We start from the raw sequence: 19727 nt of genomic DNA on the forward strand, positions 1-19727 counted from the left end.
CAAATCATAAATGAATACAGTACTGTATATGCTAAATATGTAAAGTAGTTACTTTTGATAAAATTATATATTCTGTTTTATTTCATTGTTTCATAAAATACATATGGCCGTGATTTTTACAAACATTGTTTTATGAACAGTAAATTCATACATTTCTAATTACATAAATTCATAAATAACAGGTACTGTATTCATAAACGGTAATTCTTCTTGTAATTGTGCCCAATATGAGGTATTATTATTCCTATTTTGATAATATAGTCATGCCATTATTACGGATATTAGTAACAATCCAAGATTCAATGTACTACTGTACAGTATTGTTTTGTTAATAAACAATTTCGACATATACCCACGCCATCCTATAGATGGCAATAATATATGATCTCACATTTAGCCACGCTTCTTTACTCACCGTAGAAGAAAAGCTACGTCAACGGAGGTTTGACTGCCCTACTGTTGCAAAAGTAAGACCTTCGGTGTTCCGGCAATAGAACGCTTCTATCGAGTTCTCTTCGTGGGTGCTCGCGTGTAATCCTCTCCATCCGTTCACACATTGAAGGGCAACGCCATGTTTGCGGTCAGAAAATCTCTCCGCCTCGGTTCGAAGCTGTTGGTGCCCTTCTTGTCGAGGCGAGGATGCGCTGGAGCTGCCATCCCCGTGGACGATGTGGTGAATGGGCTGACCGACGAGCAGATCCAGGTTAGCCACACGGGTTAAGGTAGCGCCACCAAATGCGCAATTTTGCTGCAGAGAATTGGCTACTTTTCACATTTTGCGTCTTGTCATATTGGCAATAGGAGACGGTCCGCGTGACAAGATTACATAACAGCTAACTACAGTAACATTCCATACTTTGGAAATAGCCGACAGAGCACAACGCTGTTGCTAATTTGTATTTATATATTGTATTTATTTATTGTATTTAGTTTATTTGCATCTCTGCTTAAAAAATATTGACCAGTGTTATCTCTGAAAGTCTTATTTTGGGTTTTTTTTGTTTTATACACTATTGTCTTGTAGGATGCATGTGTGCACTTAACCTAATGTAAATTTGAAAAATCTGGAAACACATTGTTAATTTGACACCATACCACCTTGTGCGGTCCTCTGCTGTTGAAATAAAGGGACAAAATGAGAAAATTTGGTTTCTTAATCATTTTTGCCAAATTGTCACAAGTCTGTGTTTTTTTCCCTTTGTCTTGCACAGCTCAGGCAAAGTGTTCGTAAATTCTGTGCTGAAAAACTTGCACCCCAAGCCGACGAGATAGACAAGAAGAATGAGTTTGCTGGAATGCGGGTGAGTTTCAGTGCTTTTAGAGTGTATGAATATTATAGCAATGATACTGAGCACTTCAACGCAACTTGTTGGCACGCTGCAATTAGTTTATTGTGTTCTGTTGCCAGGAATTCTGGAAAGACATGGGAGAGATGGGGCTGCTAGGGATAACTGCACCAGGTTCATCAATAATTATTCAACTTCTTTTAATAGTTTTTATCAAATTGACCATAAAGGGAACTTCATTGGGGGTTTTTTTGTTTATATTTATTCTTTAGTGACTTTTTTTCTCTCTGTGTATTCCAGTGGAATACGGAGGCACTGGATTGGGCTACCTAGATCATGTCATTGTTATGGAGGAAGTCTCTCGCGTGTCCGCGGCCATAGCTCTCAGCTACGGCGCTCACTCCAACCTGTGCGTCAATCAGATGGTGCGCCACGCCACCGAGAAGCAGAAAGAGAAGTACATGCCAAAGGTTCGTACACGGGTGCACACCGGTTAAAGAATGGCCTCACAAAAGAAAGTTAATGTTCATCTGAAATTTGCGGTTCATTTGCAGTTACTGACAGGAGAGCATGTAGGCGCTTTAGCCATGAGTGAGCCGAACGCTGGCTCTGATGTCGTGTCCATGAAACTCAAGGCGAAGAAGCAAGGTAAATTTGTTCAGGGTCGAATCTTTGACATTTCAAAGGAAACTCAAATTTTCTACTGCAAACGTTTTCATCATAAAACTGTTGGCTCATTGTGCTGAGCTTTGAATGGGAAAAAAAGAAATCCCAATTGGCCAAAGCAAATTACTTAGTGCAGTGAAACAAATGACAGCGTTCCGTCAGTAGCGATGGGGGAAATGTAACGATAGATAGACTACAGATTTTATAAAATTGAAATTATCTTCTCTGCTAAATCTGGTGCAAGCGTCTTTTTGTCATTTTGATATTGATTAAGGTATATTCACATTGTCCATTAACCAAAACAGTTATGTACGATATAAACAATATAGAATTAACTGATATAATAAACAGTTTACATTGACGATTTATATCTTTGTAGTGCACAACTGTACTCCTAAATTCAACACACTTCCTCACTTTTTAACATTCTCATTCATGGAGTGTACATAGAAATAAGTGAATCACATAAAAACAAAGTGAGCTGCTTTAAAAGTAAGTCTTTTTATTTGACAACCCTCTGCCGTACATTCAAATGCTGTACCAAAAAATCCCAAAGAAAACCCAAACATCAAGAGTTCGTCCTTCTAATACTTGCTGCAGTTAGTTCTTTTGGCGGTTTATGCGAGGGCTTGTGTTGCCCAAAAAAATAAAAAATATGCCACCCATACCAAGAATGAACCATTGTCATGCTTGTTAAAATGCAGATATCTTTTGTCATACATGACGGCAGTGCAACTTGAAGTTGAAGTTGAAATTGTTTGGAACTGCTTTTAATTGTGCGACTTCGACTACTTGATGTTCGAAATTCCACTTAAGTTTGTGTGCTATATCAAGGCCCGCAATGTCACTTTTTTTTGGTGGACTATATCCATCTACACTATCTGTTACGGAAATTTCTTCTGAATTGGGGAAATCTAGTTAATAACGATTGTTTTCCCGATAATTTTTTTACCGAACACTTTTTTATTGTGAAACCATCCCCTGTGGGAAAGGACAACCACACTGGCGCACTTTTCAATGCATTGTATGACAACTGCTTATCTCTGAAATGTATTGTACCTCAGATGACTACTATATTCTGAACGGTAACAAGTTTTGGATCACAAACGGACCAGACGCCGACGTCCTCATTGTATACGCCAAGACAGACCCAGAGGCCTACCAGAGAGGCATCACTGCTTTCATTGTTGAGAAGGTGAGTCAGGCCACGTTTATTAAGTGCAACCAGTATTTTTGATTCAATCACCGATGCTGTGGTGATCCTTACACTTCCATGTGGTCCTGTCCTGTAAGGGGATGCCAGGTTTCTCCACGGCACAAAAGCTGGACAAACTGGGCATGAGAGGGTCCAACACTTGTGAGCTGATCTTTGAGGACTGCAAAGTCCCAGGTGTGCATCCAAGAAGCATATACTGGAGAGGAGAGAGAACAAAGATTCTGTTTTTTTAATCATGCATGTTGTTTTTTTTAGAGAAGAACATCCTGGGGCCATTGAACAAAGGAGTTTACGTGATGATGAGTGGTCTGGATCTGGAGAGGCTGGTACTTGCAGCTGGACCTGTTGGGTCGGTACTTGATTGGTTAAAGCTAAAAGGATTTGATGCTGTGCATTGAAATATCGATGAAATCTACGTGCATTTCACACAATTACTTCCGTTCAGCATCATGCAGTCCGTTTTGGACTCTGCAGTTCCCTACCTACACGTCAGAGAAGCTTTTGGAGAGAAGATTGGACACTTCCAGGTTGATGCATTTTTGTCTTTATCTGGAAGGAAGAAATCACTTCAGTTCATCACGTAATTTGTTTGAATCTGTCTTTGAGTGAAATCAACCCTATACTCTCTCCCAACAGCTGATGCAAGGCAAGATGGCTGACATGTACACCAGGTTGAGCTCCTCTCGGCAATATTTGTACAACGTCGCCCGGGCCTGTGACAAAGGACACTTCAGTGCCATGGTCAGCCTCTCATAATTATTTTGAAACGTTTGTACACTCGTCATCTACAATATTCAGTAGGCCTGCATAAAGTAATGGAATCGAGAGTTTTACACCAATGCAAACTACAAATATACAAACTGGTGAATTACTGTTTACATGAAGGCCAAACGCAGCCTGCTCCATCATTTTATGTGCCCCCTGAAAGCGACATTTGTCAATATTTGATAAATAACATTGACATATTGCAAGCATTTTTGGCAACCTGTTTCGACCTCCTGAAGTCATTTTCCTGTAATTATGCCCATGTGAGTAATCTGAAGCAGAAGTGACAATGATTGTTGCTTTGTGTTGCCACGGCAGGACTGTGCCGGAGTCATTCTGTACTGCGCTGAGAATGCCACCAAGGTCGCGCTAGATGGCATTCAATGTTTGGGTGAGTCACAAGACCTCCGCTTTTTCATTAACAATCAAGGAATCATTCTGTATTTGTGGAGTGTGTGAATTGTGACCGACTACGAAGGGGTTACTCAAATGAAATGTTTTACAAATATTTTGCATATGAATGTATGACAAACTTAAACTGGAGGAGAGGGAGGTGTTTTTCTTCACACAAAACACAAGAGCTGGGTGAAGAATTAATGTGACATTTCACCGCTGACAATTTTATCAATTGTTAAATAAATAAATGGAAGAGAGGCCAAGGATTCACAACAACTTAAACGATATTCCTGCACTTTGTGTGCTACTAGTACGTTGTGACATTTAAGGCAGCGTGCCGAGCGCTGACAACCCTACACATAATGCCATGTACGTTCACAGCTTCAGCCGCTTGTAAGCAAGAGTTGTACCTGATCTTTTAATCTTTTCATGGTGAATTTAATTGATTTAACCTTCATATCAACGAGATTTTGTGTTTTTTATTTTGTCGCAGAAGACTCATCATAGAGTTTAGTAGTTGGCACAACCAACAGAGGGTGCAATAAATTCAGACCTAATTTGTTTGCTCTCTCACAGGCTGCCATACAAATCAAAACAAAGCACACGGGAGACAAAAGTTGGTGTCGGGCAGTTTTTAACCAAGACATTGAAATGTAATACACGTGTTATACAAAATTGTAAACATTCTAGTATTTTTATAATTATTGATCAATTATTTGATTTGCTGGACACCAGTCGAGGGTGAACACTATCTTTTTAACCAAAATCAGCTCGATAGGCCCCATGATGCGTTCAATGTGGCTTGGTTTTCATATGTTCCTGCCGAGTGTATTTTGAAGTTGACTACCATGCTACTCGGAGAACATCTGATCTTAGGAGCTATGGCAGTTCACACAATGAAACAGGCATATTTCGGCATTTGCCTGTTTGCAGATTTTGGGGACGTAACCCGTCGTCTGTTTTTGGTTAAGAAACACACCTTTTTGCTGTTTTTGTGTTCTCAGGCCAAAGCAAATTGCAACAAATAAATAGTTGTTTGGTGACAAGCAGCTATGTTGAATTGAGAGGAGAAATTTCATTTAGTCAGGCTATAGCTTTGCTTTGCTGCCACCTTGTGTCATTTATAGGTCATGATAATACTTTTTGGTTGGATGTCGTTTTTTGGCGGATTTTATTTGTGGCAGGGCTTGACTCCTTTCCCTCCTAAATAGTTGGGGGAAGGTTTGGAGTCAGGGAGGGCGCAAACAAAAAAATTAAAAAATGCCAAACCTTCTTTACAACGGTGACCCAGAATGCATTTTGAAGCGTAAAACAGACTGCTCCAAACTGAGGTGATCTGGGTCAGGCGAGTACTGTGCAGTAGCAAGCTAACTAACAAACAAGCTAATGCAGGCAATGCAATGATCAAATAAACTTTGTTTGCCAATGTGAGAAATACTCCATCTGTGGCTCTGTTATTACACACCGGTTCATTCAATTGCTACCCTGCCATGGAGCAAGGCCACATTTTTCAGCTGCATCAGCATCACTGTTTTATCGGCAGGTGGTAACGGCTACATCAACGACTACCCCATGGGACGTTACCTGCGGGACGCAAAGCTGTATGAAATTGGCGCTGGCACGAGTGAAATCCGCCGCCTTATTATCGGACGATCCTTCAATGCCATGTTCAAGTGAGAGGGAGATAAAAAAAAGGAGAGAATCGCTCGACGGAGTGAGCAAAAGTGCAATTTTTGTCCACCAGAAACACTTCTTCACACCCCCAAGGCCTTGACTGCCGCTGACCTACATTATGTTTGGGTGTCTCTGTTCTTGTTCTATTTTTCTCATATCAAGCAATAACTTGATTGACTCAAATACCAGTCATAGAGTTGTGAGCTGTTACAACAAATCATTTGTGTAATTAAAATTTTATTAGCATTTGAAAGTCTTTTTCACTTGACGTGAATGTCTGGCTTCATTTCAATTCCAGAACCCCCCGGCTAAACGAACCAGATTTAGCAAACACGCATATTTCCAGGATGTTCACTACCTCTGCTCGGTGGATGGCAATAATGTGTCAAATGAATCATGTTGTCCTTTTACGGTTTATAAATTTAAATTCTTCCTGTTACAGTACCGTGAGAGTGAAATGGCACACAGGTGATTATCGAGTATACGTATGGGTCTGATTGAGCTTTTTGTCTCATTCTAGGGCACTTGGTGCCAAGTCCTGACTCTGAAATCAAACCTCATTTTAGATATTGACTTTTGTCCAGCTTTCCAGGTTTCCGTTGCTATCATAACCATGATCATGATTGGGCACCGTTGATAAAACAATTCAGCGCACACTCAAAGTGCTCATTGAGCTTCTTTTGTTAGTAAACAATCTTGAGGTCATGTTTTAAAAGAGGTAAAATTATTTTAATCTTGCATTGTCGTGATCAGGCTCTTTCAAATGTTTTGTCTTCTCTCCAATGCTCTTGGATTTGAATGTGTTGATTTATATGATGTGTGAACAATTTTGTGTGCAGTAAAAAACATTTTCCACGCGTGTTAGTTATTATGTGCTGCTGACCCATGACAAACAGTAGTATGGTGTAATTATGGATGCAACAAAATATTCAGTGGTGTAAAAAGTAACTATGCATGAGTGTAATTATAGTATAATAAAGGCACAATAAAAAGCAGCGGAATGCCAGTGAAGTGATACAACAAAAAAACAAAAGGGTAAAAATTCAGAGGGACATCATGCATGATGTCACGTGAGATGTTAGCTCAAAATATAGGTTTTGTTTTTTCTTTTGTTGGATTTTTATGTGATGGCAAAGAGGAAAAGTGAAGCCATAGTGCAGTATGACCAATACAATTCATTCATTAAGTACCAAATCCATACATTCATTTTACAAAGCATACATTATGTATATAATACCTATTAAATGCTTACAAAATCAGTCTGCAAACACTTTCCTGTTCCCTCTCCATAATGCGTTTTTCAGGATAAGTATTTCTATTTATTTTAGTTGTACTTTACTGCAGTTAGCTTCTCTGTGTTGTATGACAGTTAAGAATGTTAAAATGTTATGTAAATGTTGCAATATTAAAACACATTGCTCAGTTAGAAATGGGTTTATAATTGCGTTAATTCTAGCCTGGAACATATGAATAACCTTGGAGGTCAACAGCATCAAGGAACCAAGGTTCCTCAAATCAAGTCAACAGTATTTATAGAGCACTTTCAAACAGCCATCGCTGCATACAAAGTGCTGTACATGGAGCAATTTAACATGCACGATAAACAGTAAGACAAATCGGTAATAAAAGGCGGTAGAAAGCACCAAACAGTAAAATCAAGAACAAATCTAAGTCATGCTGAGTCGAATGCCAAAGAATACAAGTGAGTTTTGAGGCGCGTTTTGAAGATGGGCACCGAGGAGGCTTGCCGAATGTTCAGTGGGAGGTCATTCCAGAGAGAGGGACCAGCAACAGAAAAGGCTCGATCCCCTCTGAGTCTCAGTTTAGTTCTTGGTACTTCTAACAAAGTCTGGTCCACAGACCTGAGGCGCCGGGCAGGTGTGTAGGGGCGGATGAGCTCAGAGAGGTACGGTGGCGCGAGATTATTCCTCAGTAAAATCCTCTTAAATCTTCAAAATTACCCGTTCACTTACTTATTACTATGCATTATCACGGACACGAAATTGAGAAAATTGTTAAATTCTGGCACATTCAAGGTATTTTCAATATTAAATGTGTACAAAATGCAAATTTTAATAATGTTAATAACTTGTGTCCACCAAGTATATGTTGTGTGCATTATCCAATATGATATTAATGCTCTAGTTTGGGGGGGGGGGGGGGGCTCATTTCTATATTTTGTGGCCCAATTTGTTTTTCCACCACGACACTCTGGTGCTGCATAGCATAAAACCCCTTCCAATTTGATGTCCCCCCCCCCCCCCCAGTCACATTAACAAGGGCTCCATTCCATTAAGTGCTGGTGAAAGCCATGAAGCTAATGTAGCTTGCACCCAAAATGGAATGTGGCCATGAATAATGTAACTACACTTGTGCTTTTTTCCTGCTTTGCCTGACAGCTTGTAAATATGACAGGAGGGGAAACTGACATGTCACATGACCACCACCTGTTAGGGTGAGGCAGTACCTTTCTCCAATTCCCAAAATAATAACTGAAGACTGAAAATGGTTTTCCTCTCCCCATTTTTTTGACTGTGAACTGAATGCACTGCTGAAAGAAGCTTGAACTATGTTCACAGATCTATTTTAAAATGATTTTTCCTTCATGAAAAGAAGCACAAAGCTTTTACATCCTCAGGGAAATGGGATTTTAGTGAAAAATAATAGTTAAGTTTCTCAATGAAATGAATTATGTTTTTGGCCCTGGCCAGTCATGCAGGTATAGATCGATCATTGTTTTACTTATCCCATTAATGAAATGAGTCTAAACATATTACAGGAGTGACATGTTTGACGAATAGAGGTGGCCTATGTAAAAACTTGAGATGTGACCAATGAAATCAGTACCTAAGTAAGTGTTATTTACCATTACATCAATTCGGTTTTTCCAGCCCCCTTTTGGACCGGGCTAAACGAAAGAGCAGATTTATCTGCTTAAGGCATTACGAAAATGACAATGATGGGATTTCATGGATCAACACTCAAGAAAAAGTTGTTTGGCTTTTCCTCCACTGAAGAATTTCAAAGATTTTCCAGATGAATGAAGCCAGTGGAGCCAATAATCAAATTTCTTTTGGCTCTTTTCTTTTCAAGGAGCTTCAGCATTGACTTTATTATGACTCAAACATTTGTGCTGAAGTACATGTAAATTCGCTATTGAAGTGATATGAGGCAGTGAGACTACGGAAGAGGATTAAGGCCAATGAAGGGGAAAAAAACAAGGTTGGCAAGATTCTCACTTTTATCTCATAATTCTGACTTTATTCTCATGGTATGCCGCACTACTTGGTCACATCAAATTTTAGCTGAAGATATATTTGAGTCATTTGATGGTTATCTGTCTCACTCCTCTTCCATAGTACGATGATAACTTGACCTAATGTGATATTTTAAACAACCACATGCAATAATTTTTTATACAAAATTATACCATATATTTATTTATAAGTGCCCCTTGAATGGTATGTTAAAAGCCAGTGAGCTCTTTATCAGCCACTGGTCATAATGCAAACCTGTTTCCAAAATACTAGTCGTGTCCAAGGAAAGGTTATCCTGAAAATGTTATTGAAATGAGCCTTTTTGTGGCGTCACAATTTGTCGAAAATCAAATTGGCTTACCGGTACATAAAAAACATTACTTCTCAACTCAACTGTATTTATAGAGCCTTTTATAACAACCACGGCTGTATACAAAGTGGTGTGCATGGAGCAAAAATAATTCACACAACATCAAACGATAAAACAATAATAACAAAGACAGTAGAAAACACAAAAAAAATCAAGTCTTATGCAGATTTAAAGCCCAAAAATACAAATGAGTTTTAAGACCAGTTTTAAAAATGAACAGTGAGGGGGCTTCACTAACGTTCAGTGGGAGGTCATTCCAAAGAGAGGGACCGGCAACGGGAAAGGCTCGATCGCCTCTGAGCTTCTGTTTAGTTTTTGGTACCGTTAATAATATTTCGTCTGCAGACCTGAGGCACTGGGTAGGTACATAGCGACGCAGGAGCTCAGAGAGCTAAAGTGGGGCGAGGCAATATAAAGATATGAAAACAATTAATGGGATGTTGAAAAGAAGTCTCAAATTAATAAGGGAGCCAGTGAAAGGATGCCAGAGTAGGAGTTATGTGATCCCTCTTGCGGGTACCAGTTAAGTGGCGAGCAGCAGCATTCTGGACCAACTGAAGACGCTTAATGGAGGATTGGCTTACTCCAAAGTAAAGTGCATTACAGTAATCCAGCCAGGGTGTGACAAAGGCATTAATTACTGTTTCAAAGTGCGCTTGAGAAAGTAGAGGTTTTACTTTAGCCAGTTGCCGAAGATGAAAGAAACCGGATTTAAATTTAAGAATGCAAACAATTTTCTGGTCCAATTTAAAATCGCTGTCCAATTTAAGTTTGACACTTTCAGAATCAGAATCAGAATCATCTTTATTGGCCAAGTACCGGTATGTAGAACACACAAGGAATTTGTCTCCGGTATAACACGCTGCACTATTATCATCGTAAACAACAAAATCATTGAACCATTTTAGAGTAACCAGTAGTTTTGTAGTACCATTTTGTGGTGCAAGAAGAGTGACTATGTCAGTGACTGTTTAAGGAGTTAATGGCTAGAGGGACGAAGCTGTTTAAGTGTCTACTGGATTTGGTGCGCATGGTTCTGTAGCGTCTGCCTGAGGGGAGTGGCTGAAAAAGGTGGTGGGCAGGGTGCGGGGGATCCAGGAGGATTTTCCGTGCCCTTGTCTTGATTCTTGCAGTGTGCAATTCCTCAAGAGTGGGTAGGGCGGTGCCAACGATTTTTTCTGCCGTCCTAACTGTCCGTTGAAGTCGGATTTTGTCCTTTTTTGTGGCGGCCCCAAACCAAACCGTGATGGAAGAACACAGGATTGATTCGATGACTGCCGTGTAGAACTGTCGTAGCACCTCCTGTGGCAGGCCATGCTTCCTCAGCAGCCTCAGGAAGTACATCCGCTGTCGGGCCCTTTTCAGGATGGAGATGGTGTTGACTTCCCACTTCATGTCCTGGGAGACTGTGATTCCCAGGAACTTGAAGGTCTCGACGGTTGACACAGGGCAGTTGGATAGTGTGAGTGTGTCTTAACCCTTAATGGGCAGGCACCTCTATTTGCTGACAAGTCTTGAAAAACACAATTCCAATCAAGCCCTCCTTGAGTAGGTCATTGGGAAACATTTTGACTGTCAGAGACAAAATAATCTATCGATTGCTTGTTTCAACAAAGGATACACAAGCAATAGTTATAGGCGTGACAACAAGATAATAGCAATGGCTGTCATTTCAACCACTCGAACCATTCATTACACAATTGCATTTTGACAACAATGATTTGAAGTGCTTTTGAATTCAAATTGACTTGATGGTGTTCCTTACTGTCATGTCTGTTTTTGCTAATAGGTTGTTGTTGTTGCTCATGCTGTCCAGATAGCAAGCAGATAGTGGACTGTAGATCTGTTCATCATCTTGCATTTACAAGAGCACCTATTGTGACCAACTGTGTCTCTGCAATCCTGCTTTGTATAATACAGTACCTGGTACGTCACAATGGACATTGACTGCATGTGACATCGTCGAATTGTGGTCAAAATGTTCTTCTGCCTTGACAATGGTCACTCTGCACATAGAAGTTTTAATTACTGACGTTCTAGAACTGCACCCCATCAAATGTGTTTACATTTACCGTACATTATGTGAAATTAGGACATCTGTAAATATTTGATACATCATTAGTGTGCAAGTGTACCAAATGAGGTGTTTTCATTGAGCACTGTTGCCTCAGTGACTTTATCTTTCCCCTGCAAAGTATCTTGAGCCTTTTGTGCTCACAACACATGGACACTTGTGGAACCCTTCATGACAATGCAGCAGAACCGAACCAATGCTTTGAAAGCAGATGACGATGTGAATGCTGTGTAAAGCTATCATGTGCAGATCATGACACAATTGCAGGCCCGCCTCAAATTAAATTTCAAATAATGCATGCATGAAATGCAGAAACATGCCGCTGGCATCAGGTAGAAAGATCTTTTGTCCAAACGACTGTCCGTGCTTTGTTATGTGTTGTGTTTAGTATTTTGCTGTTGTGAAAGCGCTATATAAATCAGCATGTATTGTATTGTAATTTCATTTTTTTCCCCAAAAAATGATACATTTGGTCAGTCCAGATATTTTTACAAGTTGATTATTATTGACCAATACAAAGTGTTGAAAATGACATGTCATTGGCTGAACATTCATCCATTTTCTATTCCGCCTCACAAGTGTTGTGGGTGTGCCTGCTGCATCCCAGCTGTCTTTGGGCAGCAGGCGGGGTACACGCTGAACTGGTTGACAGTCAATTGCAGGGCACACAGACAAAGAACCATTCTCCGTCACATTCACACCTAGGGACAATTTAGAGTGTTCCATTAACCTGCCATGCATGTTTTTGGAATGTGGGAGTACCCGGAGAAAACTCACGCAGGTACTGGCAGAACATGCAAACTCCACACAGGAAAGCTGGAGCCGGAATCTTCTCTGCACTGTGAAGTGGATGTGCTAAACAGCCTTCCACCGCGCTGCCAACCTAATCCTAGGCTATTTTTTAAGTATACCATGGTTTCATATTTAAACGTTTGAGGTAAACGAGCAAAAAGCACAACAAATTAATAACAAAGAAAATGTCCAGTAGTCTTGATTCAACCTTCGCTAATTACCATGACATGAATGATTGAGAATCTACAGGGCAAAATAAATAAATAAATAAACCCCGCATACAAAATAGCAAGCCCGTGGGTAGTTTTTATGGATATCGTGAATGACTGTGCTATTCGGCTAACACAAGGTTGGAGCCTAAATTATCGTCCAGTTATGGAATAGCCCCTACAGTAATAGTGTGCACTATTACTATACACATCTAAGTATACTCATGCCTGTCAACTTTTCGGAGCGGCAACCTGCATAAACTACCCCAAAAAAATCCTTATAAAGAGCAAAAAATCCTTATAACATACCAAAGCATTTTATATGTCAAAATAACGGCAGAACGCCCCACACACGAATTTTTCAATATTTATTGTAGATATCCATAATACAATGTCTGGTTAATATCTAATCATCAATCTACTTAGTGGCATTACTGTGTTCAGAGTTGTATTCCTGCGTTACTTTTTTCACCGACTCCAAATGCTGCCCATCGGCTCGAAGTTACAGCATCAATTCATATTACTTTGGAAATGAAAGCATTCGAGTAGACTAGCGCCATTCTGGGCAAAAGCAAACGGAACTACCTGTTAGGGGGGGAAAAAGGACATTTTCAGAATCCGTATGATTTGTGTGATACGGCCATATACGCAAGATTCACCACAAAATCCGTGTGAACTATGGCTAAACCGTATGAGTTGACAGGTATATACTGTACATGTGAATGAATGTATGATGGCCCGGGCAAGGTGTCGTCCGTCCGTGTGGCCCTTTAAGAAACTCCATGTTTTCTATTCGTGATGCGTCAACATAAAAAGCGGATGATGCTGTTATGTAAAAACACGCACAAGTGAGCCGTACTTTTTTCTCTTTTTTTCTTCACGCTGGAGACGACACACAGTGACTGCTCGACTCTAAGTCGCACGCCGCCGCCGTGTGTGTGCGCCATCCACTCGGATTAGCTGTCGGAAGTGTAACGACCGGAGCTTTGGCCGTTCGGAGTTGCCTGAAAGGAGCTTTAAGTGAACATGAGCGGCCGTGCACGGGAAGCGTACACCTGACACATTCCTCTCCTTGTCCCTACTGGAAGACTTTTCTTTCCACAAAGAAGAGCTTTTGCTTCAGAGGTAAGACACCGAGCCGTCAACGTCAAAGTGTCCGAAAACGATGCGAGCAGCCTGGGGTAGTACGCCGAGCTACACGTCGATGTAGCGACCCGTGTAGCTAGCAACTTTTTTTTCTTCCAAAACAGTATGTTTCTTTTAGTTGCATCCCTTGTGCGCTCTTGTTTGTTTATTTCATCAAAGTGCTTCGGGTGAGTGTCCACGGGGTTGGAAATGTCACTCTTAGTTGGGTATGTTTGGCAGCTTTGCCTCAAGTTTGAGCCTCCGCTCAGGACGAGAGCTGATGGGTTTTGCTGTTAAGAATGTTTTTAAACGGAGCCTCAATGCTGTTTTACTTTCTTTTTGGATGCAAACACTTGATGAACCTTTTGGTTAATTGACCTTCGTGTTATAAGGTTCATCTTGACCCGTTTGACATAATAGAAACTATTCTAAATGCCATTCTTTCATGCTGAAAGGTGATTACTTTTGCAAAAGTAACCTAAAACACATCAATGTAAATATTTAAAAATGGCCATCGTGTGTGCAAGTGCGACACTGTGCACACTGAGGCTGTTCCAAGTCAAATTTGACCGTGTCTACTCAAGTGGATTTTAGATTTACCAGTGTGTGTTAAGTCAAAAGAAATAGTAGTAATCTTGAAACTATACATTCCATAAATGTTTGTATTTTTTATGGCAGCAGTGACAATGTTGGAAGGTGAGCTTGAAATAGCCATGAGAATTGTCTATGTTCCACCACATTTGCAAAGGTTCCCACCAAAACATGCACTCGTTAGTCTTTGAAGGGTCATCAGAATATGAATTGCCTTTATTGTCATTGTACAGAATATTACCAAAATTTGGGTGCCACTCCTTAGTGAATTTCGCAAAAAAATAGAATAAAATAAAATAACGGTTTAATAAATACAAAACTCAACAACACACAACAACAACAGCTGGCTGGATGGTCATGGATGGATAAAACGAAAAGGGACGCTTGACTTTTCCCTGAATATTGATGAAGGATTAATCATTAGTGTCACACAGGCATTTAATACATTTTGAAAAGATCTGTAGTTCATAATTTAGCATAGACAATTATCATTTGGAAATGTTTGATCAAGGTCAAAATTTACCTGTACTGTAATATGCTATGTCAGCATGAGAAATAAACACTATATAAGGGTTCAGGAAATGTCACTTTCTAATGCACATCGAATGAGGTCCAGTGTCATTATCAGTACCGGTAATTCTGCTTTTGCATGGAAAATGACATTTCTGTTTTAATTGACACTGTGTGGAGGGTATTCATTTAGCAATCAGTTCATGATTGTGGATGTCTCCAAAGTTATAATTAGCCTGCGTTCAGTCCCTGTTCCGATCAGTCCTCATCGGAAACAAAGTTACAGCTGGAGTCCATTCCTGCCACGTGCTACACTAATTTATCATAAATAATGAATTTGGGGGTTTCATGTCAGGTGTTTGTGGTTTGTCCGGAGACAAAAATGCGGTGGAATTAGTATTTAAAGGATGAAACCCTCGTGACAAGACACTGTCACATTCCCACATTTTGGTGTGGGACTATCTGCTGTGCGACCATCCACCCATCCATTTTCTTTCTGTAGGGCTTGTCTTTGTAAAGGTCACAGGTGAACCGAGGCTTATCCCAATCACATCAGGGTGAGAGAGGTGGTACACTGGTTACCAGTCACCTGCAGGCCAACAAGCATGTCAGGCTCGCACCTATGAACAGTTTAGTCTTCAGTGAACTTAACATGCATTTTATTTATTTATTTATTGTTGTTGTTGCTTTTTTTGGGGTGTGGGGGCGATGTCTCTACAGTATGTGAAGTGGAGTGGCCTATAAAGTCCTTTTTAGGATGCTGCCATATTTTTACCCCCATAAAAACGTTTTGGAAATTGAATTTGTTCAATCTAGAGCCACCAGAGTTGGCTTTGTAAAACCTGAAATAGATGTACAGATGTGTTTGAGTTGGCATTTTAACATTAACTGTCATGCAGTCATTAAAACGGGTTAACTGCTGTGATACTTATCTCCAAACAATAAAAATGCCCTTTAAAGCTCAGTTAGCTTTTACAGAAAGGGTGAGGAACCTTTTTTTCTAACAGGTGCCTTTTAAAACCTCAGATGTCAGTCTTGAATGGCCTACTACATTTCATAAAAACTATGATGCATCAAAGGCAGCATTGTCAACAAGTGGTGAGCACGTCTGCAAAACGTTGCAGTCCAAGGTATAAATCTCCGCTCAAATCTCTCCTCCCCACGATCCAAACACATAAATATTCACTGCTCAGTTAGGACACTGAGGAGGACAAGCACCATCGAAAAGAGATTGATGGATCATGCATTGATCAAATAATTATTCTTAAATATTCAGAGAAATTGTGGGTGCAATGTTTTGGTGCTTTTCACAACAGTTCCTCTTAATCTGTATTCGTAGAATCGCAGGGTGGGCGAGATCAAATGCTCTGGCCTGTTTTAACATGGGAATTACTTTGAAAGTAGGCAAAACTTTCAAGACTAGGCAAGACTAGACCGATTCTGACCGTTTGCTCTGCTTTCATTCGCTGCAGGTAGCTCGCTTGCTATTTGTTGGAGCCCACTTGTCACGTTTAATGAGGAACTGAAATTGCGATTTTTTTTTTCATGTGTCAACATTAAAAGTGTATTCACACAATTTAAGTTGTTTGGTTTGATTGTTGGGTCCGCAACAAAATGGACCATTTTGTTGTTGTTGTTGTTGTTTGGTGCAGTTTGTATTCACACTGTAAGTGAACTATATGTTTTAAACACAACGATTTGTGTTACAAACGGTGCTCTCATTGGACGGAATTGATGAAGGTGGCACTGAAAGCACAAACCCAGAAATGAAGGCAGATATGCAATTCCTATGGCTGTATTCTTGCTCTCCACATGCTGTGCTGTTATAAGAGTTGCAAAATAATTTTGAATATCAAGAGCAGGTCATTCAATACACAGAACAATGTCTGCAAATGAAATATAGTACTCGTTATACCAGTGGCGGGCACGTCACAGTCATCTTTCCATTATTATTTCAGGCTGGCTCAGTCCGATCTGGCCCGCGCCATCATTTTATGTGGCCCGCAAAGGCAAATCATGTCTGTTGACCTCATGTTTCTTGCAAATTGTCTTCCCTTCACAACATTAACATATGAGATATTTTTTTTTTTTTTGGTTACAAATCTAGCCATCAAAATAAACTGAAAAGAGGGCCGAGAGGAAAGAAATTTCATCTGTGCTGTGTGTTGTACATAGAGCAAATTTGACAATCGAGCTGACTTGACTTGATTTGACTTGACTTGAAGAAGGCAGCACGGTGACCGTCTGGTTCGCACGTACGCCTCACAGTGCAAGAGGTGCAGGGTTCGATTCCGGCTCCAGCCTTCCTGTGTGTAGTTTGCATTTTCTCCCCGTGCTTGCGTGGGTTTTCTCCAGGTACTCCGGTTTCCTTCCATATTCCAAAAACATACTGTACATGGCAGGCTGGTTCAACACTTTAAATTGTCCCACGGTGTGATTGTGAGCGTGAATGTTTGTTCATCTCTGTGTGCTCTACGATTGGCTGGCAACTGGTTCAGGGTGTCCCCCGCCAACTGCCCGAAGCCTGCTCGGATAGGCTCCAGCATGTGCGTGACACTTGTGTGGATGAGCGGATTACAAAATGGATGGATGAATTGACAGTTGAACAAACAATTTATTGGCTTCTGATTTCAAAACTAATTATCTATTGATTTACTATGTAAAAGTGATGTCATCAACTGATGACATCGCTTTTTGGGGTTTGCAGCAATTCAATGAAAATAGAACAAGTGGGGAGTCTGATAATAAAGAATTTTGGTGTTGACTAATGTATGTTTGACTAGTATGTTTAATGTTTACAAAATAATCAACATGTACTGCCGTTGTCACCACTGTGTCACTCAAAACATGATCGATTCAGTTCTTGTAAAGTGTGGCTTCTGGATTTCATGTTTACGACACGTTTTTGTTGTTGTTGTTGTCATTTTATTTGTTGGTCACATTGGAGGCTCCATTGAGAGCATGTCGCCGTTAAATTTGAATGGCTCTTTCAGATGTGTTTTGATTTGGTGGGCCGGATTTTGCAGGTTGTGCTTCAGAGAAAAAAATTTAACTGGCGGAGAAATAAGTCTCAAGTCGCAAAGCAAATTGAAACGCCTGCATTTGTTCTGTGAGAGGATGTTCAGCTGGACACAAATACGGTTTCATACACGACATATTACATTTGCAAGCAGCCTGGCTAGTTCTGTTGTCTAAATGCTGTGTGTAAAGCCCATTGTGCACACAAAAGCCTACCAATGGCACTTCAGCTTTGTGGTCCGTCCTTGACAGGCTTGTCATGGCGTGCCGGGCCGACTCGCAGCAGCCGCATGTGAGCTATAAAGCTGGAGATCAATCCTTCTCGTAATCCCATTATTTCCCAAGAAGCGTCCTGTTGTGGCCATTAGACGGGGGAGGGACGGGCGGGCGGGCTGCTGCTTCACGTGCCTGCTGTCACCCGAACGCGCTGTCCCGACGGAGGCGCACGCACACTTCCTGCTCGCACACAAGCCACATGTGATGGAAGACAGTAGAATAATAGAGAATGTAACCCAGATGATGCATGCACACAAGAGAGCAGTTTAAACATCAGTAGGCGATTGTTGTCGCCTGAATGGCAAACAAACAGTTCAGAAAGTGAAAACAGCATGCCACCCTGCATGAATGAGCCATTGTTCATCAACTTGCCCGTAAAGTGCAGTGGCACAAACCCTTTTCTTGTCTTTAAATCTTCTCGGTATCACACGCCCCATGTTCAAACTGAAAATGTGATTTTTTTTCCCCCCCTTTGAATTCGCAATAATACAGTTTGAAAACTATTTAAAGCTTCAAATCTTTAAAATAGCTGTGTAGACAAATATATTTAGATTACTATACAGTTTATTTCCGAACAAGACATAAAGAAAAATGTAGCAACTCACTTCTTTTAAAGTAATTCGTGGTTAGCATGCGTGCCTCGCAGTTGTTTATACGGTCGGGTTTTATGCTGCTGATTCTGATACTGATCACATGTATTAGCTGCACATTTTTCAATTTTAGAGCTACTCAATAATGATTATTTTAATCATTGATTAATCTGTTAATTTTTTTGGATTCATTAATGAATCAGATAAAAGTTTTTTAAAAATCCAAATTTCCATCCCCTTTTTATACCAAAGCGGGACATTATTTCAAATTGACAGGGCAGAAAATGTGCCTATGTGTGTTATCAGCGACGGGTTTGGTCGATAACATGTCAGAAAATGCACGCTTGTTTTGGTTTCTTGCACGCCTGTGCAGTGCAAAGCAAAATACGAGGGGACACTTCACAGCACACAGGCCTGTCTCGAGTTGGCAAAGAACAAGCTACAGGTGATTTTTTTGGGTTTTTTTTGGAAAGCCATGGATCACCATACAATTACTGAACATATAACAGTGGACCAATGAAATGTCATATTGAATATTCATTTGCCATTTGTAGTTGGAGCGCGCACACGGGCTGCCTGAAATTGAAAATAAAATTCCTCTGAGTTCATTATCATGATTTTCAAAATAGGTTTGACGATTATCACTTGTAACACTTAAAATTTTATTGAGAGCAAGTTTATTTGGCTGGCTTAATTATAAATATCAATGTTGGATCAAAAATGAGCACTTTTGGAGCCATACCTCCTCTGCCATACGTCCCTTCATGCAGTCATTGCTCACATTCAATGCGTCAACATTTGATTGTGATTGGTTAATCAGGGCACAATCGTTAACCATAACTGCTTACATCACCCAAATTCTGCATCTGTATTAGTTTTTAAAAAGCAAAAGTCATGGCTCCAGAGTGTCCG

The 19727-nt window shown here is 40.4% G+C and overlaps 2 protein-coding genes across 2 annotated transcripts in view; both read left to right on the plus strand.

Annotated features, from left to right (window-relative positions):
* The first annotated feature begins 421 nt into the window (after nucleotides 1-421).
* On the plus strand, nucleotides 422-7009 carry ivd (isovaleryl-CoA dehydrogenase). Its single transcript, XM_052086219.1, has 12 exons — nucleotides 422-703; nucleotides 1212-1301; nucleotides 1409-1460; nucleotides 1587-1756; nucleotides 1841-1934; nucleotides 3017-3147; nucleotides 3246-3342; nucleotides 3424-3517; nucleotides 3614-3695; nucleotides 3805-3909; nucleotides 4252-4324; nucleotides 5873-7009. The coding sequence occupies exons 1-12, from the start codon at nucleotides 572-574 to the stop codon at nucleotides 6004-6006; spliced, it is 1254 nt and encodes a 417-aa protein (XP_051942179.1). The 5' UTR covers nucleotides 422-571; the 3' UTR covers nucleotides 6007-7009.
* Nucleotides 7010-13488: 6479 nt separating this feature from the next.
* The window catches only part of bahd1 (bromo adjacent homology domain containing 1), a 48440-nt gene continuing 42201 nt past the window's right edge, over nucleotides 13489-19727 (plus strand). Inside the window, exon 1 of the mRNA XM_052086197.1 lies at nucleotides 13489-13830. The gene's annotated coding sequence lies outside the window, so the exon portion shown is untranslated. The remainder of the gene's footprint in view (nucleotides 13831-19727) is intronic.

This window comes from Hippocampus zosterae, chromosome 14 (genome assembly GCF_025434085.1).
Source record: "Hippocampus zosterae strain Florida chromosome 14, ASM2543408v3, whole genome shotgun sequence".
Taxonomy (NCBI): domain Eukaryota; kingdom Metazoa; phylum Chordata; class Actinopteri; order Syngnathiformes; family Syngnathidae; genus Hippocampus; species Hippocampus zosterae.

Bases quoted from the DNA above. Each gene is read 5' to 3' on its own strand.
- ivd (XM_052086219.1), top strand. From the start codon at position 572: ATGTTTGCGGTCAGAAAATCTCTCCGCCTCGGTTCGAAGCTGTTGGTG. The intron at 1,302-1,408 runs GTGAGTTTCAGT...TTCTGTTGCCAG, and splicing joins ATGAGTTTGCTGGAATGCGG to GAATTCTGGAAAGACATGGG. The intron at 3,343-3,423 runs GTGTGCATCCAA...TGTTTTTTTTAG, and splicing joins TGAGGACTGCAAAGTCCCAG to AGAAGAACATCCTGGGGCCA.